The sequence below is a fragment of the Trematomus bernacchii genome, unplaced genomic scaffold (assembly GCF_902827165.1).
Source record: "Trematomus bernacchii unplaced genomic scaffold, fTreBer1.1, whole genome shotgun sequence".
In the NCBI taxonomy this organism is placed as follows: Eukaryota; Metazoa; Chordata; class Actinopteri; order Perciformes; family Nototheniidae; genus Trematomus; species Trematomus bernacchii.
In genome coordinates, this window is record NW_022987739.1 from 146,689 (window position 1) to 167,937 (window position 21,249).

At 41.0% G+C, this 21,249-nt stretch overlaps 2 protein-coding genes across 2 annotated transcripts in view; one reads left to right on the forward strand and one right to left on the reverse strand.

The window, feature by feature from the left end:
- The window catches only part of LOC117496148 (NLR family CARD domain-containing protein 3-like), a gene marked incomplete at its 3' end in the record, with an annotated part of 682,747 nt that overhangs the window by 125,306 nt on the left and 536,192 nt on the right, over positions 1–21,249 (reverse strand). The gene's annotated exons all lie outside the window — the stretch shown is intronic.
- The window catches only part of fbn2b (fibrillin 2b), a 109,264-nt gene that overhangs the window by 17,088 nt on the left and 70,927 nt on the right, over positions 1–21,249 (forward strand). The window contains 4 exon segments of the mRNA XM_034147073.1: positions 1,573–1,655; positions 2,206–2,307; positions 13,160–13,255; positions 14,024–14,119. Coding sequence (XP_034002964.1) covers positions 1,573–1,655; positions 2,206–2,307; positions 13,160–13,255; positions 14,024–14,119 — 377 coding nt within the window.

Here is a 21,249-nt window from a genome sequence, read left to right on the forward strand (position 1 = left end):
GAGGTTTTATAGACACTTCTTATGATTCGTCTTTTACACATTAACATATTTTATGTCATAGAACAAAACTGTAGATGTCTCTAGCTTGTGCTACCCAGAGATTTCATTTCAGGCCCCCATTAAATAAAAGAAACACTGACCCCAAAACCCAGAAACAGGAAATGCTAAAATGCTAACTCACTTGCACTTACTTTAGTACTCATTCCTCTAGCTCTCTTGCTTCATAGAAAATGTCTAACTTTAGACTAAAAGTCAATATACTTCTTGAGGAAAAGTCTTCTTGTGTTATAAAATAGGGAATATGAAGTTAAAGAGTGTTAGTTTATTGTATTTTGAGCTTTTAGGGGACAACAGAAAAGAGCTAACTAGCTAACACTGCCCTTATTCCCACCATTTTATAAATAAGCACTGTCTCTTTCAAATAAACCATATATCCTTGTAAAGGCTTGATAAATAGTTGCCTTTCTAGTTCTTCATCATTTTAAAAACACACAGGGTAATCTAGCATCACTTTAAACTGTCATAAGTTATTTCCATGATTCCTGTTGCAAACGACTTTACCATGAGCATCTGGATCAGACTTTATCCAAAGTTGCGGTCCCTCAAATCTCAGTCCTGCCATGGGCAAATGCAAACAAGTAACCACCAACACACAGAGGACCACAGCCGCCATTATGCGCTTTGAAAGGTCACTAAGGGTATCATTATTATCACCACACAGTTGGAATCCCTTCAGCTTGTTAAACGGCTTCATGCAGCGCTGAGTCACACACACTTCCTTATATTATGTGGATTTTTGCTTTGGGATTGGAGCATGTTGGGACTTTTCCTCTGTTCCTAAATAAACCTGGTTAAAAGTAGTCGTGTAATTATTCACGGTAGATAAAAACTGGGCATTCGTTGGTCAGGCAGCTGTGTGTGTGTGTGTGTGTGTGTGTGTGTGTGTGTGTGTGTGTGTGTGTGTGTGTGTGTGTGTGTGTGTGTGTGTGTGTGTGTGTGTGTGTGTGTGTGTGTGTGTGTGTGTGTGTGTGTGTGTGTGTGTGTGTGTGTGTGTGTGTGTGTGTGTGTGTGTGTGTGTGTGTGTGTGTGTGTGTGTGTGTGTGTGTGTGTCATTGCTAGATGTGGTTTAACCATCTTCTCAGAGGAAATCCTTGTGGCTAACCTGTCATGCTAATCAAGCGCTTCATAAGCTATGATGAGTCTTACATCTGTGAAACAGGGTCAAGGGCCACTGCAAGCTCCAGTATGGGAATGCTGCATTTGGATATTTTACAGAGAACAGGCGTGGAATTTGGGGGAAAGGAGGATTTTATACATCCTGTCCTTAAATCCATCCGTGAATAAAAAGTCAAATGCTGCTCCTCATATGATAGGCCCCTCGCATTTCCTTTCCCCTCCATCCATCTCTTGAGGAGGCTTCATATCAAAGTTTGTTTTGTTTACTTAAAAGCCAAGGCCATGCAGCTCAGAAAGTAACTCTACCGTGTATTTGTTTAGGGCTTTTACCCAAATATGTTTGGGAGGTCTGGGTATTGAATTTGTGTGTTCTTTGTTTCTTTGTGTCTCCGTCAGGCCCAATGTTTGTGGCTCTCGCTTCCACTCGTACTGCTGCCCCGGCTGGAAGACTCTTCCAGGAGGAAACCAGTGTATCGTCCGTAAGTTCATCCATCCTTAAATCCTCTTTATTACAAAGCATAGTAGAAAAAATAAATCACATAAAAGGGTTGGATAATGCTGTTTGTGTCATTAGCCATGTTTCCAATCACTTGTTTTTATTCCATTAGAAAAAGCTGTATAAAAACTTGAAAATTCTATCAAACGTCCTAAATTGTCGGGAAATGTTTTTTATGCTCGCTAATTTGCTTAATCTAATGTTGAGGTTTCTAAAATGTAACTCACATGACTGATTAACTGTTTCTGTTTTTGACGTCTTCCTTGAGTATTCCAATATCGTACAAAATAATGGCTAATACCAACTGAGTCCTCATACTCTTTCCATTTTCTCTTGAAGATAATTAAACTTGTTTGGTTGTCCGCACCACTCAGTTGATGGAAACAGGCCTAATTTGCATTTATTTTTATTTGGCGACATTGCAAAAGTTGGTTAAAAGTCGCTTGATTATTGAATGGAAACACGGCTTTTTGTGTAGTGGCTGAGGACACAAAAATAAATGAATCTATTAAATTCTCGTCTCCTCTCTCCAGCCATTTGCAGGAATTCCTGTGGTGATGGTTTCTGCTCCAGACCCAACATGTGTACCTGCTCGAGCGGCCAGCTCTCTTCCAGCTGTGGAGCAGGAGGAGGAGGTCAGTAACTATTCATCGATCACACTAACTGAAACGTCCTCGAATAGGAAGCAATCACACACATCAACCAACCTAAAAAATGCTGTATATGTATTCCATTACTTGATTAGTTGATCTGCAGCAGCTTTTCAGGGTCATTATTGAACTAAGAAAGCAAACCGTCCCTTGTTCCAGCTTCTAAAGTTGTATGTGCCTTTTCTCTGTGTCTTGTGATTGTAAACCTAATATTTGCAATATCTCTGAGTGTTAGTTGGACAACACAAGACATTTGATGATATTAAGCCGGGGTTTGGTCCAAGGAACTACTCGTCCAATTGTCTATGTTTCCTCCCACCAAGATTAGACAAATCATTTTGCGTTGAATGGAAAAGAACTGGATGTTTTATACTTGCATTTGCCAGTGTCAAAGCACCCTGCCAATTGCTCTCTGATGCAGATTTTTAAGAAATGGCAAGTGAAGCCGAATTGTGAGTACTCCAACAAACAGAAATGTTCCACTGCAAAGTTCCTAAACTGGAAAGTAGTACGCCTGAGTCAGGGACTTTTGGGGAGTAAAATAATCCTGATAAATTAGATTAGACCCTGTCTGTGCAGTCCAGTTTCTCAAAAGATCCCTAGATCTGGGGGAAAGTTCACTTGGACTATTAGATGAAAGGTCCAAACTATAGCTGCTTCGATATTTACTCATCAATTTGCATTACAATAATCGTAAAGTCATTTCTCATTCAAAAATGGCCTCTCAAATGTTAAAGGTCCCATGTCATGGCCATTTCTACTGATCATAATTCCATTGTTGAGGTATACTAAAATAGATTTATGTTGTGCAATTTTCCAAACTCACATTGGTTTCTCATACAGCATCTCTGTATAGTATGTGTATTCACTCTCTGTCCTAAACGGCTTGTTGGAGCTCCCCCCCACCTCCCTGTGAGCCCAGTGGCCGTCTGCGAGACAGCGAGACACAGCGAAACCCAGCCCGAAACACACACACACCCGCAGCCTGGCTGGGAGTTTGTGTGTGTGCTCAGGCTGAGTTCCGCGGTGTTTCGCTGTCTCGCCGACCCCACACCAGTGAGCCAGCTCACAGTGTCCCGCTCCTCGCAGCAGCGAGCCTCGCAACGTCCCGCCGAGTGTGTGTGTGTGAGGAAGTCCGCGGATTGGTCCAAACGTAACAGCTCCGCGGACTCAACATTATGTTACGTCACTATACCCAAATACGTCACTATACCCAAGAAGAAAACAATGGAAAAAGAGAAATCTCTAACGAGGCGTTCTGAGGCAGCATAGACAGGTCTTTTCTGTGTTAGAGTTTTACTCGCTACAGGGTGTACTTTGAGGGTTTGTGACTCTGCAGACCGTTTACATGCAGAAAAACCTTCATAACACACAAGGGGACGGGTAATAACCAGAAAAGCATGACATGGGACCTTTAAGATTTCTTGTTTTTTTTCAGTTTATATCATATAAAAGTGAATATCTTTGGGTTTAAAGCTGACAAGAGAAGACATATTAAGACATCTCCCCTTGACTTTGAGAAAGTAACGTTTTGGTAATTTTCTGACATTTTAAGGTTAATCCATAAACCCAGAAAATAAATGGCAGACTAATTGAAAATATTCTTGACTCGCAGTCCTCGCCACAACTAATAATGAAACGGTTCTGCCTGTTACACTGAGCCGTTTCGTTCCAGACTCATCGGATTGCTCGGCTCTTTCCCAAATGTAATGGTTCCACCCTTGTCTCACGAGATCCAGCGGTACTGTAGCCAGTGTAATATTAGTGTGTACAGTGTCTGGCCTGCTCTAACGTCGGCAGGTCACAGGGTTTCTCAGGATTAAAGCCTGGCTGCCGAGCCTCTGTCTGCTGGGCTTCGTTACAGACCACTCAGAAAATGTGTGTGTGTGTGTTTGGAGCGGAGTGAGGTGTTTTACTGCACATCCAAGAGTGTGTGAAATCAGGTTTGTCTTAGAGAGATTAGAGCAGTGTGTGCAGGGTTTAAATATTAAGTTAATATGTCTCGGACATGCAGAAAACAATGTCGTCAAGCCCTACTTTGGGGACATGCAAAGTGTGTGTGGATGTGTGTATTAAGTGGCGTGCAATGTGTCGGTTGAGTCGGCCAGACCCTCTACACATGCTCACATTCCTTCAAGCCCGCTAACACACATTTACTTCTCACACACACTGACAGACATGCAGATGTACAGACGCTCTTGTACTAACACACAGACAAGAAACCCTGCAAACTAACATATCAGCTGGCAGTGGGGTGAAATCTGTTCGAGCAATAAGTGAGGACGACCCTGAGAGGAAGGGCATGCAGGATGGGAGGGTTAGGGGGAGGAAAAGCAGTCTCTGACCTGATCTCCTGCAGAGTCAGTGCTTTGGCTATGAAGTCATGCTTCCTTAGGGACAGGAATGGCGCTAGAAAGTGAAGTGATAAATTAGAGTTGGAGCTGGACCCAAGTCCTCGTCACACTTGGTGATTCTCAGCTTTCCTCAGAAGGGATTTATGAGTGGGATGGTGGCTTTTTTTATTTGTTAGAAGTTTAAAGGCAGCTACTGAGACACTTTGCGATCTGAATAATCAGGGACAGTTTTATTGTTGTTTTTACGTGCTCTGTTAGGAGTGTATCGCTGCGGAAGATCTTCATCTGGCAGCTCTCATGAAGGTCAGAGGTCAAACAGCTTTATGGCCCGACATAAACACATGGCTATTGGTCAATGCTGCGATTGACCTCAAATAACCGTGGAGGTTAAAAGTTAGTCTTTTTAAATGATGAGTCTCAACAGACGCTATAATTCTACTTAGCTTTAAAAACCAAATGTCCTAAGGGTAATACTCCCCAATTCAAAACGTTGTCATATTTGGGTTAAGTCTGTCCAATAGTTTCATTTGTTTAAGGTAATAAAGCTTTGTTTTGATTTGAATTCCCACAGAGCAAAATTATTAACGTTATTTTTACAACATTATTTGTCTGGGAGGCTGCAGGCCAAGTAAAACAAAGCACTCTTCCTCGTCGTAGATCTTGTCTTCCCAAAACGTGCTGACTCCCAAATTCAGCTTTTGGAGGCAGTCCACCATTTAACAGGATAATTCGGCGCAGTTGGAAACAAATTGCCGTTCTATGGTGATCCATTTGGGAACGCCAATTTCCTCCGCCTTAATTACACAGCCTGATGCTAGCACCCTGGTCTGCTGAGGGTATAGATAGCATCTTTATGTCGCTCATCTTTCCCGTGGAATGCAGAGGTTTGGATAAATCAGCAACACATTTTATGATTTTCTACATATCATTCACGTGTCTGCCGTTATTGTTATGGCTGTCTGTGATTTCTTTTTATGACTCTTCTTGGAATCTTTGCTGTTTTGCCATTAAACACAGACGTTGCTGTAGACAGACATTTTTACAGGATGATGATAACCAGGTTTGGGGAATAATGGATTACATGTAACGACATTACTTAGGATAGAAAAAAAAGGTAATTCACTTACAGTTACCTAAAAAAAATCTGATTTCTGGTACATTTCTCCAACATTTGGGATTACTAGCCGGATTACAATGTTAGTAAAAGACTAAAAAATAGCATATAGTGTTTGTTTTAAAAGGATCAGATGTTATCTCTTCTCTGTAAGCTGTACTGTTCTGTAGGATAATATTTTAAGTGTGAATCTAAACGCTGCTGCCTGAATCTGCTTTATGGTTTCACAGTTTCTTTGGTTAATTTGATCTGTTTTTAAGTCAGCAGGTGAACCTATATGTTCATAAAGTAGTGTGTGTGAGCTTAACTGTGTGTATTAAACTAAAACGGAACATTTTATGTCAGCTCAAATTTTATTTCTGCTTTTTTAAACTGTAGTATGTGCTCATGTGTTTCATTGATGGTGTATAGCAGGGGGGTCAAACTCAAATACACAGTGGGCCAAGATTTAAAAATGGGTACTAGTCGAGGGCCGGACTGGTTCAATGTTTATTGCAGAACTTATTGCACATATTAAACATGGAACTAACAAAGCTTAAATTATTGCCTATAAAAACAACATTAAACATTAAATAATCAGTTGCATTCATTTCTTATGGCTCTATCTGCAGCTTTTCCAGAGCCATTTCTTATGATTACATTTCTCCACAGGCCAACAACAGCTTCAAAAAAACTATTTCCCTCAAAGAAAAAAACAAACACGCCCTGTTTTCGCAAAAGAACAAAAGTGTAGAAGGAAACATCCATGTAAACTCAGTGTGCTGCTCTGTGATGCTAGTTCAAGCCAGATACTTGGCATCTCATCTTGGGTGCAAGTTCATCAATGTTTGGGCGTGCAATATACCGGAGGGCCAGATCTAATAGTAATTAGAAATTATTCTGTGGGCCGAAATTAAATCCACCAAGGGCCTGATTTGGCCCCCGGGCCTTGAGTTTGACACATGTATGTGGCTACTGCCTGAATATGCTGATTGATAACATCTCTGAGTAGTGGACACATTTTTGTTACTAAATATCTTAAGTAAAAAACATCTTAATGATATTTCTTTATTCTTGTATTTAATGGCATTGCATTTTGGATTGCGTTCATCAGTAGTTTTTTTTTTTTTTTAAAGATAACTAGTAGCTGTAACGGATTACATTTTTAAAGTGACCTTCCCAACCCGGGTTATATATCAGTTTCCAGACAACCAGGGTTCACTCCGAGACTCATCCTGGTAATAAACATCCTGACACTTTAAGGCAGAGCAGCTGTGCTATAGTGTCATCTTTATAACCTCCTCCTCCATAACCATAATTAGGAAATCATTACAGCGGACAGTCTTGCCCTGATGCTGAGAAACAGCTGTCTGCAAACAACAGGTTCCCTTTGGTTATTGACGAGGAGAACGATGAGTACTGGGAATCAGAGTTCCCGTTAGAATATTTTTTTGCCGGTCAACATGTCCGTTAAAGTTGAAATCTTCCGGACAAAATTAGATAAGTGCCGGTTAAAGGTCTTCTTTGTTATTTATTGAGCTTTAAAACAAATTGATATGATTCGACATTAAACAAACTAATTATAGTAGATTAACTACATTATTCAAAAGTGTACAGTAATTTACAAAAACGCGGGAATAATAAACGGAGCGCTCTCTCCTTCTCCTGACAGCCCGTCAGTATCATGCAGCTCGCGGATCCAGTAATGAGTGACCCGACAGTAAAACTAAACATATCTATAACTAGTTTAGGTAGTTTGAGAGGTAATTAAAATAGCTACGTGTGATTTTCTAACCTGAAGTGTGTTTTGCTCTGCTCGCCGCTGCAGGGGATCATGCAGAGCTGCGTGTCGACTCGTCAGCAGCAGCCGATCTCTCTCTCCTGTCAGATTAGACTTTACTCGCATTTATGTCCATATCGATCAGATCTAGCTAGTTCTAGCTAATGATATGACTACCTGCTTGTTAAAAGACACCTAAACAATAAGCGTCGCTATGCAACCGGATGAGGCCACAAAGTATAGCGCAGCATTATGCATTTGTTTACATGCCCACCGGAACCCCGAGGCATTACCAACAGATCAACGCACAATCAACCCATACAGGACATCTCTTTCTCCACATTAAGTGTTAGACATTAGAATTGACAATTTTTGTCTGTCACATACTCTTTTGTCTGTCACATACTATTCTTGTCTGTCACATAAGTGGCGCAACTGATGCGGTATTGCGCTAAGGGAAAATTATTTTGACCGGACATTTTGACCGGAGAGATTTAGATTTGCCGGACTTCAGCATATTTTACCGGTCATTGTCCGGTAATTACCGGCTAACGGGAACTCTGCTGGGAATGCAGAACAAGGACTTTTTAATTAGAAGCCACTTCAATGTAGTCCCATCTCCACCACCAATAAATGCCCCGTCCTGTTAGGTATGAGGACTGTGAGGAAATAAATGGGTATGATTTACCCAGAAAATGAATAATGTGTGTGAGGGACTAAGTGAGTGGATTGTGAGTTTCATAGAATGGAAATAAATCTTAGCTTTTATGCGTGTTTCCACTCCACCGCGTGTTTGTTTGAGCCGGCATTAATTGAAAGGTTAGGGTTCTGTTTAGGGTTTACCTTTTTGGTTTGACTATTAGTGTTCAGCGTAGGACTTGTTTGGACAGTTTACCCAATTTGCCTTTGGGGGTTTTCCTGCTGAACGCTGAAACCTGAGTTATTCTACAATGATGGAGACACAAATATTTCAATTATGTTATTTCTACATTGTTTTCCCCTTGCTTCAGACTGGCAGTGTTTTAATGATGTCAACCTGTTACAACACTTTTCCACCTACTGCTCATCTTGAACAAAATCCTAACATTCGCATAGCAGTGGAAGTTGATTGAAACTTACATTCATTCATTTTCTTTTGGATGGAAGCCAACCTTTGACAGCTTTCTGTTTCACTGCATTGCTCATCCATGCAGAGACTGAGTCTGACATGTCAGTGGTCCCTGAGGAGTGTGTAAACCAGGACAAAACACAGCTATAAAGCTCTTCAGTTTTCCATCAGACACACACACGCACACACACTCAACACACAAGCCTGGACTTCCTGTGTTTCGCAGCCTCTCGTAAAAAACACCCAGATGTTAGCAGCTCACCGACGACACTACCCGAGCACAGAGGTGCATTGTGGTGCTGCAGAGCTACACCCAACTCCTGTAGCCTGACGTCTGGGACACACACACACACACACACACACACACACACACACTTGCACATCCCCCTACCTTGTTGCCCTACACGTGCAGCTTTCCATGCACGGGTCATTGAAGCAAACCATCTCTCTCCACCTGTGGGGGGATGAGGTGCCATGAGGAGAGGGGGCAGAGGCGAGGTTCACCAGTGAGATCATCTCCTTCTGTCTCCAAGTGTGCTTGTTTGCTTCACTCCCCTCCTCCCCCTTCACCCACCTAGTTTCCGTTGCAGAAAAGAAAACAAATGACACCTGGTACCTTCAATATCTTTCCATCTCTTCATCTTAGTCACATCATATATATAAAAAACATATATTATTATTATTATCATTCTCTGTGATTTTAAGACCCTTACTGCAAATTCTCCCAAGACAAAATCTTTCCCTAATGTTCTTGACCACACGTCATCATACACAAACGATTCTCAAAACCCTAAAAATAACCGTTTAAGTTAAAGATGACACATTTGCATGGGGCGGATTTAATCGCGTAACCGTTAATCACGTGCCTGTTCTATTTAACGTTATGAAAAGCAAATACTTTGTTACAAAATGACTTTGGAAACCAAACAAATGTTTTAGGTTTTAGGAAAAGATCAGGGTAATTCATTTTATTAAAGTAATGTTTTTAGTTAAATACATTAAATAAGATATGGGGTCGATACAAGCTCAAGGGATTTGGATGGATGGATGTCTTCAGCTTATATTTGTTATAAAAACTACAGCACAGTCACATGACTTCACATCACCACCGCTAAGTTGAACTTGTTAGCAACCTTAGTTTTTAAGACACATAGAAGCTTCAGACGTTTACCAGTGAGGTATTTTATGTCATAGATCATATATTACATTACATGTTACTTGTTAGACGCTTTTATCCAAAGCGACTTACATACTCAGTACTGTGGACAATCCCCACAGGAGCAATTTGGGGTGAAGTGTCTTGCCCAGGGACACAACGACATGCTGACTGCAGTGGGACTCGAACTTGCTATCCTCTGATTCGAAGATCAGCGCATTAACCCCACTGCGCCACACGCCTCCCTCGTGTATATCAGGCAACATACCAGAAACCAGTCAAAAAAAACTGTTGACTTAAAGACGAGAGAACCATAGCTGGTAAAATAGTCAATAATTTCCAGCTTTTAGGACTCGTTCCTGCACATTTTATAGCGTTAACCTCCTGTTTCAAGGTAAGGTTGAAATCTGAAAGTTAAACCTGACCCATCTGCTGTGAGGGTGAATGATAACAGGGAAATCGAGAGGGAGAGCACATTGACCTATAAACCCAGCCTGCCCCAGAGTCCCAAACTATTTGCTTTAATTCATCACCACATGTTGCCATGAGACACAATCCAGACAAAAAGTACTTTCTGCCAAATATGTACACAGAGTCTGCCAAGGGTTGCACATGAGAAAGTTTTGTGGAACTCCCTCTAGACTTCAGATGTATTTCAGTGAATTATACCTTACATTTACTGCAAATACACAGCTTTCACCTCCAAGATTCATGCTATTGTGCTTTGATTCATGTAATTAAAGTCTGTGAAACACTACATTACAGTATATCCAGTCATCGTGACTCGCTAAAGTCATATTTAGTGTGTTTGGGTACAGTCAGAATGAGTGGGTGGATTATAGTGGAGAGTGTGCAAAGTCAGAAATTCTCATTAGACAACCTCAGCTACGAGGAAGCTCAGTCATTTCCTCTCTGCATGCCAGCAATGTTGAAGAGAGAGAAAGACACATAAACAGACGGACGGATGGAGAGAGGGAGGAAATTAATGTTGAACTTGCGATTAAGTTATAGACAGAAGAGCATGAAAGGAGCTGAGGGAATAATGGAGGAAGGAAGGAAAATGGAAAGCCTAGGGAGACTAAAGGACAGTAAAATATCCTCTTGATCCAGGATGAAAGACGAAACGAGGACGCAGGGAAACATTAAGAGCGTACAGTAAATTTCTCCTCTGCTCTTGGGTTTGGTAAATGGCGAGCTCAGCAAAAATCTGCCGGTCTGACAGGAAGAACAATTAGTTTCCCTGCTGAAAACCACTGCTTCTTGGTTTTCAGATTGGCTTTCTCACAATATCGTGTCGGCCTGCTGCACTTTATAATACCTCAACTAGTTTACAGTATCACCTTCAGAAACAGGTTTATTGCCAAGTAGGTTAACACATACGAGGAATTTGCCTTTGTTTATTTGGTGCATACATAAACACAGTCAAAGAAGATCAATTGTAAGAAAAGGACCACAATATATACAATACCATATATACCAGCTATTTAAAGCTACACCCTTTCTGTCAAGTTCTTTGTGTTTTTAGGTTAGGGTTATGCTGCGTTCACACCGGACGCGATGCGATGTTTGGGGGCGGCGCGATTACATGTCAAGTCAATGCAGAGACGCGGACAGACGCGGACAGACGCGAATTCACTCCGACGGCAAGCATGAAGCGGTTGATGCGAATTCCACTGCGAGATTGAGGCGATTGAAGGGGGCCGCGACAAACACTCGAGTTGGCACACAGAGCTCACAGCTCCTCATATCTGTTCAGAAACTAGACAGACGTGAAAGAAGAACAAACCACAGACTGTCTGTGTCATGGCGAATACAGTCGCTGGTTTATTTATGTCTGTATAGGCCGTTGTTGTGAGTGTGGACGGTCGGAGCATATACTGCGTTAGCTTAGCCGATCTCCATTCAGAAAACACGCATTTTAAAAGGTTTTTCGCCTGCCGTCTGTCTGCAGACTTGACAAAGCATTAATTCATGGTTTTTACTAACCGGTATCAGTATGTTGTTACTTCGGCATCATTTTGAAACGTGTATTACAATTAAATCACAGTAAAATGTGTTCATTTTTGTTGTAGTCAGCGCGTCTTGTTTGAATGATGCGAGTAAACACAGCTGACAGCCGCGGTGAAACTCGAGCGATAAGAGCGAAGCTCCGGTGTGAACGCAGCATTAGAGGATGCATTGCACAATTCAATCCCTTTCCTTTAAGACAGTTGAGTTATTTCAGAATTTACAGGTTCAGGTTCCTCAATTACATTTCCAATACTTTTCAAATGTATTTAAGACATTCTTAGCTTTAAATATATAAGTTTATATAAATTAAATGCATTTTCCTAAATGTCTACCTATTTTTAAATGAATCTTCATTCAAATAAATTATTAAATGCATACATTCGACTCATCCTATAATGCTCACATAAAGCACAACTCAGTTTTCTAAAACAAAAATGTCATTAAATGTATTATTTTAAGTCTATATGTTATTCTATATTAAACCCCTCTAACCATCAAGAAACCTTCTTTAAAATGAATTATTATAAGCAATAATTCAACCCATACTGATGCTCACATAACACAAATATAACTGTTAAATAACCAACTCTAAACATTGCAGCGCTGCGTAAAAACACTGTATGATCAAATCAAATATAAAGTCTAAAAACCAAATGAGCTCCACCATAATCCTCAAACATTACAATCTGGCGTTAAAGTCGGAACGGAGGAAAATAAACAAATTCAAACAACTTTCTTTCTCATATATTCACTACTCTTTTCATCCTGTTTGGATTTTTTCTTGGCCATTGTGCCGTACGTCCCCCCTCACCCAGTTTCCCTCTCCTCTCAGCAAATTCCTGCCTGACTGTAGCGTACAGCTGGCTCGACTTATTCCCTCCCCCCGGTCTGCTTGATAAGCTTTGGTTTTTGTGGCCTGGGGGCCTTTAGAGCCTTGTCTGTTCATCTAAAGCTGCTGAAGAAATACCAGTGTTGTGCAAACCCAACTGGAGTGGAAAAATCCTCTTAATGTGTTTAAGTGACCGTGGTAATTGAACTCACTGGTGTTTGGAAACAAGTCTAAATGCTGTGTTCTGATTGGGTAGAAATGAAGATGAAGCAATCCAACCATCAGTGAGTTGTCCCATTCCTAAAAGTCATGTTTGTTTGAGAAAACCAGTAAATAGCTTTGGAATGAAAACCTTTTATTAATGTAGTCACTTGCTCTCAGCAGATATTTAAAGTTTCCATTCTTGTGTATTTTGTGATTATATTGCAGCTCTTGTTATTTGACATATCATTGTTGAAGTGCATCTGTTCACACCTGTCTGTCTGTCTTTCCTCCCCCCCCCCACAGTTCAGTCCTGTAACGTCAGGTGTATGAATGGAGGCAGCTGTGCAGAGGACTCGTGCTCCTGCACAAAGGGATACACAGGAAACCACTGTGGACAGCGTGAGTCAAATCTGCACCGTCAGCACACCTTGGTGCATGGGGGGGTATTTGAACTGTGTCAGAGCAAAGACCAAATGTCTTCAGATAAAAAATGGAGATTCTGCGAATTGTCACCACTTTGAGAGACTTACTCTTAGTCTACATACTATACATACAGTATTTCTGTCTGTATATTTACAAGTATGCAGTTTATATAGCAATAGGACAATATATAAAGACTATTGGTCAAACCTTTACTTACAGCATGACCAATCAGAGACACCATAAACTAAGAACTTTGAGGTGTCTTTGCCAATTCCATAGTTAAACTAGAAGATTGTCTAAGAGAACAAACATTCACTTTTGCCAAATGCCCAACTCCCAATGTTAACATCATTTATTTAGAGTATCTGATCCAAATTATAGTCGGTTCTTTCTTGGAACATCCTTCACCCTCTCACTAAGCTTTAGGGAAAATCTGTCATGCAGTTTTTTCCGTAATTTGGCTAACTGACAAACTTTCCAACCTGAAAACATGAACTCCTTTGTGGAGGTCACTGATAAGTCCTGTGTAGTTCTTTAAGGCTTGATTTCTGGGTAAGAACATTTAAATAGAGCATGAAGTTCATTAGTTAAAGAATTAATGTCAACAATGAGAATCCTCACACATGTTGGTTATACTGATATAGAATACGATACAAGACTCATTTGAAGTTTTATGAAACATTAGGGTTGTGCTAAATGTGTTTTTTCTATGTGAATAACTATTTTTTCCTCTGTCTCCTGTAGCTGTGTGTGAGAACGGCTGTCAGAACGGCGGCCGCTGCATCGGGCCCAACAGATGCGCCTGTGTCTACGGTTTCACTGGCCCGCAGTGCGAGAGAGGTGAGAAATCATCCTCTTTTTGTGTTAAAACAGCGCTTTGTGATATTCCACTGTCTTCCTCTCAGCTCGGTTTGTATAGCAACAATACAGGCCTGCTGATACTAGACCTAACTTACACATCCACTACAGCTTTTGAGGAGAGAACACATTTTTTCCATTAAACTGTCCATTGTTTTGATCTTGCAGACTAACTTACTGGTATCTTTGACCTACTGTTACTACTGTACTGCAATAGTAAATGGACCTTATACCTCTGCAGTTAGGGATAATAACTGGCATTACCTGTGAGCTTATTTAATTCACCTCTAAATATTTATTTTATATGGCTGAAGTGAGCATGTGGGTTATGCTTATGTAGCTGCTTTTCATTCCCTGTCCGGTTGCTCAGCTATGAACTTGTTGGTGGAAATATAATTATGATGATCAATGATAAAAAAAGGCCAATACTGGTTTGAAAGTAAAAAACTGGTTATTAAAAACCGTAATGTTTGTTAAAAAGAAAGCTCCTGGTGTAAGGCTGCTGGATATTGTCATGTGATGCCACAAGACATGCACTCAAAATTAACAAATGAACTCAAATATCCTACATTTCGTTAGCTGTTTGATAGAAAAGGATAACTTGAAAAGCCTCAATTTCCATGATTTTATCTGTATGATATTACATAATTGATTGTGACTTATGTCTTCATTGAGATCTTTGTTGCTAGTATAAGTGAAAATCAGGATAAGCATGCAGAGCCAACCACCAATCACAATCATTCTTAATAAATATTCGTATTTATTTATTTGTTTTACAAACTAAAGCAGGCCCTGCTAGTTTTCAAGCACCATATGTCTTGATTATGAGCAAGGAACAGGAACAGCACAGAAAAAAAAACGCAACTTTGGCTGTCGTCAACTGGTGGAAATTAGTAATTTTTCATATTGCAATATCAAAATGTAGCAATGTCAACATCGTGCAGCCCTACCACCATGAATTTCTTGACTTAGACATCCTTTATCAAGCATGGGAGTGAACCGACCCTCCGTCATCAAGCCTCCCTACCCACTAATGGTAGGACGATATCAGACCAGGAAGGCTTTGATGTGGCTGAGCAGTCATGAGCTATCAGTCAGACGTTCAGAGTCAGTGCTGCTGAGAGTTCAGGCTCCTCCAACGGGATGACTTCATCAGAGAGCTCAGACAGGCGGTGGGTGTCCGTCTCCTGAACTCTGAACAGAAGTCAGAGGTATGTGTGTGGTGGGAAGTGATGGTAGGGTGTTGGAAGTAGGTGGTGCAGTCCCAGTGCAGATGGGAAAAATACCTGAATCTGTTCACCTCAGTTCACCTCAAGTGAATGAGACTACTAAAGGTCATCACTCTGTACATTAGCCGTCTTTAGCTTAGCGGTTGCTAACAAGTGTTTAAATTAGACTACTTAACGTCATCATGCTCAACATTAGCCACCTTTAGCTTAGTGGTTGCTAACAAGTGTCTAAATGAAACTACTTAACGTCATCATGCTCAACATTAGCCACCTTTAGCTTAGTGGTTGCTAACAAGTGTCTAAATGAGACTACTAAACGTCATCAGGCTCAACATTAGCCGCCTTTAGCTTAGTGGTTGCTAACAAGTGTCTAAATGGAACTACTTAACGTCATCATGCTCAACATTAGCCACCTTTAGCTTAGTGGTTGCTAACAAGTGTCTAAATGGAACTACTTAACGTCATCAGGCTCAACATTAGCCACCTTTAGCTAGCTGTTTTGACGTGAAGTCATGTGAACTGGCTGTTTGTTTATAACATAACGTTAGCTTTTTACTTCTGCCAATGACATTTAGTTTTCAACTACTGTAGGCCTACTGTATACTAAAGGTGGTGTTAATATGCAACACAGTCTCACGGCATTTCGTGTTATAGTCACGAAATTAATCTATTGATTCGTGTTCACCAACACGATTTTCCCATTTTTTTCGTGTCACACAGAACGATTTTAAAAGCAATGTAAATAATAACAAATTAGAAGGAAAAACAGATTTAAAAAAATACAGATTTCAGTATTCTGACACAGAACGATTTTAGAAGCAATGTATTTCTATTGGTAGTATGTTTCGTGCCTGCACCAAATAATAACAAATTAGAAGGAAAAAGAGATGACAAAAAATACAGATTTCAGTATTCTGAGGTTCTGAGCCATTTCTTTTCCTCGCGGACGGCAAAAAAACTCAGACATTATACAATTTAAAATAAAAGGGATAGGGTTAGGCTTAGGGTAAGATATTGAGTAACAAAATGTGTTTATGAACCACACAGCTTCCGGTCTTCCAAGACCCGACCGGACAAAAAGACGTGTTGCAGGCACGAAACATACTACCAATAGAAATACATTGCTTTTAAAATCGTTCTGTGTGACACGAAAAAAATGCGAAAATCGTGTTGGTGAACACGAATCAATAGATTAAATTAATTTCGTGACTATAACACGAAATGGCGTGAGACTGGGTTGTAATATGTGGAGATTATCCCGCTAAACAAAACGTATAAGTATCATAAATGTGTTTGCCAAAGATCAAACCAATTGGCTTACTGGTATTTGGATATTGCACTAGGTTATATTGTGATTTTGATTACATATTGATTAATAACGTAGTCCTAACCCCCTCTTCCTCCTGCTGTTACACTGAAGAAGAGGCACGTTTTAGGCCTAGGATTTTACATGCCTTACCTCATTCAAGTTTTTTTCCTGCTATCCTTTTCCTACATATATACTTAAAAATGCTTGTATAAAACATCAATTTTCTTCTTGTTCTTCACCTATTTGTCATGTTCTAGCATTCCTCTTATTCTCCATCCCTTAAAGTGTGACTCCATGGAGCTCTGGGTTCTTGTTTTCTTGGAAAATACAACATGTTGGGAGTCAAGTTTGTCAGAGGGAGCCTTAAAGACATCTGGCAATAAATACCCCCCCCCCACTACCACCTCCACCTTCCCCTGACATCCCCACAGGACTGACAGAATAGACTTTCTTTGTAGAGCGAGTGTGGACATTTCCTGACGAGGACTGGAGAAAGCTAGGCAGGCAGAGACAGAAAGAGAGGAGAGGGAGGAAGAAGGGAGGGACCGGGTGAAAATGAAAATGGTCTCCCCAGCTGTGTACACAAAGAGGGGAGTACACACACTCTTCATGCTGAGGGAACGGACAGACTGCAGGTATTCACAGGGGAAACACTTATAAATCTTTGTTTGTGTGTGAGCTCTCTGCTGCCAAATATCCCTCAGCGGGAGAAGAGTCGGAGCTAAATTTATCAAATCGACTCCATAATTCATAAGACATCATATTAGTGACAGCAGACTTTAAAAAGTTCCCAGCCACTGTGTGCGTGGGATGAGAAAGTTGGACCTCAGTAATTTGAATTTAATCAGCTATTTGTCAGCGCAGCTTAAGCAAATAGGTCACTAAGGACGTTTAAAAGATTGTCATTCAGTTTGCCAGAAAACAGTTTGCATTTGTTAGCGCCCTGACAAAAATATCCATTATTAAATTGAGAGAAATATCCTGCGGGATACTCAATAATTGTGATTAATGACCACCAGTGTATCTCTTTAATATTAGCTTTGGCTTGGAATTAAATGGGAGTCCCTGGTGTGAGCTTCGGGGTTGTTGAGTATTGCGGTTTGAGAGTTTGTGCAACTGAGTCAGTGAGTCAGTGGATTTACGATGATTCAGTGAAAGACTGCAGATGAACTGTGATTGTGAAGCCAGTGAAAGTCCACCAGTGTGTGATGGATTCATGGGAAACTCCTCCGTGTTCGCGTGTCTGGGATGTGCAGCGTGTGCCTGAGGTTAGCAATTGAGTTTGGTTAGCAAGAGATAGAGTTAGTCATCCCTCCTAAATGAAAACAATCCAACCATCTCTACCATGAGTGCCATTATTCTGCAGCTTCTATACTGTATGCCAACGCCTTGCTTCTGTATATTAATGCATGCTTCCTATATGCATACCTTTATGTGAGTTCAGTTTCTCAGAGATGCTAGTATGGCTTCATACACTTAATCTTATCTAAGTATTATATGCAACAATAAGTGTGTGAATCAAAGTCTTGTGAACATCAGTACACCTGCATGTACTCAAAGATAAAGGGGTTACTCGTGTGTACGCCACAGGTTTGGAGTCACACATATGATGACTTTAGATTCAACCTGGACTTAAACACCAATGATTTCATCACGATTTAAACCTTTTGGAAAATACTTGATACCTTCCCCGGAGTTCAATTATTAAACTAACTTCAGGGAAAACAGTGTCAAACATACAATATAAATACTAAAACTACAATGAGGGGAAGCCAAAATGTGTAAAATACGTTACTGAGCGCTAGTTTGAAAAAGACTGAGCTCTTGTAAAACCAAAAAAAGTTTAGTTTTTTGTACATAAACTAAAGAATACTTGACGATAACATATGGAAAATAAAACATTAGGACTCATTAAGTCTGGACTGTGGACCTGTGAAACAATGACTTGGTCACACTTCATGTGTCTGCAGAGCTTTGACTCTTCCTGCTGAGTCCAGTCCGTCTCAGTGGACGTAAACGGGCTTTTCTGGTCAATCCCAATCCCAGCCAGAGACAATCAAGTGGAAATCACAGAGGAGAAACTCTCCCTCCAACAGGCGGTGATGTCAGGGCCGTTTGGAGGAGCTGGAGGTGTAGGAAGCGGGGCTATTTCTGCTCTGTTGACTCTGGATAAGAGCGGACAGAACATGGCTGGACAGGATGAAGGGTGGGACTCCAGGGCAGGATCAGGTCACTCTGTGGAAAAAACCCCCGTTGACAACTGAGTTTCATTCAGCCAGTTTGGAGCCGTGCTCAATTAGATTAGCAGCGAGTCTATGAATTATATACTAATGCAGCTTGACTCTTAATGCAGACCCCATATGTGTGTTTTCCATATGCAGGAATTTCTGCTGGAAGACACACAATGAAACCCAAAGGATCAAATACCAATTTAAAAACTAGCTTGGAACGTCTGGAAATGCATCCAACATAATGAGCAATGTGCTTTTGTGCTCCAGATGAAATCATCGTGTTATGCTTTAAGTGTAATTAAGAACGACACATTTTACTAGCTGCTTTAAGTGTCTGCTTTTCATCGAGCCGCTAAATTATGATGATCCGTCTACTAAACAATAAGTAGAAGAATTTATTCACCAGGCTCTGGTTTATTCAAATCAAAACTGGAGCAGCCGCGCAGGATGGTGATGAAGGCGGTCTTTTGATCATTTGAAAAATGAGCCAAATTACTCTCACTGCAGTTAAGAAAGCACTACAAAGACTCCCCCCCCCTCCTCTGAATAAGGAACATGTCCCATGAGTGGTAGTTGTTGATGGAGTCTGGAGCCTGAATGTGAGTCTGAGTCTGCGCCATTGTTCCACTGCATTGTGATGGCAAGTTTCCCAAAACAGCGAGAGTAGCTGAAGAAGTCAAAATAGATTTTACAATACAATGTGTGAAATATGGATTATTCCTAAGGGGGATGTTAACAATTCAAGTCTAGGTGTATTGACAGAAAAATAAGGGGGAACTATTGTGACAAATGATGCAAAACACAAGCTTCTGAAATATGAAATGTTCCTGCTTTTTTTTCAGATTTTATTCTGCCACATAATAATTATTTTGTATATGTTTTTTTGTGTCGATTTCTCCATGTAGTCTACTCCACTCTGTACAGCAGAGTTACCGTCACACACAGTTAGCAACAGGCTGCAGACTCTTGGATCTGGGAAGATAGCTGAGGGCTTATCTCTCTAATTTCCATTCTCCCACAGTTGTTATTCCCTGTGTGTGTGTGTGTGTGTGTGTGTGTGTGTGTGTGTGTGTGTGTGTGTGTGTGTGTGTGTGTGTGTGTGTGTGTGTGTGTGTGTGTGTGTGTGTGTGTGTGTGTGTGTGTGTGTGTGTGTGTGTGTGTGTGTGTGTGTGTGTGTGTGTGTGTGTGTGTGTGTGTGTGTGTGTGTGTGTGTGTGTGTGTGTGTGTGTGTGTGAGAAACATTTAGTCACGTTTGAGTGACTGCTTTTGGTGTTTGTGAAATGAAAGGAGCAGAATCCTCGAGGAACGATAAGGGATAAAAGAAAAGCGTGGTTTCAAGCTTGTTGATAATGGCACAGATAAGACTAACAGAGGCCGCTGTGGTTAGATGTAATGAGTATAAACATCCCACACACACACATACACACACACACTCACACAAACAAACAAGCCCACACATTTCATTTTTTTATATCCAAGGACACAAACAATGCGATGCGATCAGATATTCCACAAGAGCCGCCAGACATGCGCTCAGTCCACACACACACACACACACACACGCACACGCACACACACATGCACACGGAGGATAATTAGAAAGCGGCGCTATTCCTGAACAGGTGAGTAACAGCATGACATTTAGGCTCGGAGTAAATCGTCCAGCTGTATAAAGTCTAGAGAGGACATCCGGTTTAAACACACACACACACACACACACACACACGCACACACACGCACACGCACACGCACGCACACGCACACGCACACGCACGCACACGCACACACACACCCAGAGGCAAGTGTATATATATATTTCTCCTAATTCATTTGTCCTGTTGGCCTCCTGTCATAGGAAAGTATGTATGAATGATAATAACTTCATTTCAAGCTTCTTATCTACCGAGACGTCTCTTGGGAGTTTCACAAGTACATCAGCAGTTATTAATGAATGTGAAATAAGACTTTTCCTCGTCTCTCAGGCTATTTATTTCCGTGGAAGTCCTCAGGTCACTGCTCCCGTCCCATCTCTCCGATCCCACAGCTGGATTCAAGAAAAGTTTTCCCAGAAGCCTTAACGTTCCAGACAGGATTAAATACTTTCTCACTAACAGTATTCTATCGTCCTTTAATCCAACTTTCGTCTGACCAAAGTGTCACAGCCTTTGATGTGTTAACACGCGATATTAGATTATGATTTGGTTGGATTCCCTCCAAAAAATACACGAGGGGTCAGATCCGGGTAACGGCGTCTGATGTGTCTGTCTGGGTAATCTGTGAGGACTGATGTGGGTGAAAGGTTACGAGCGCTTTAAGCAAACATGGGGCTTGGTTACATCTGGC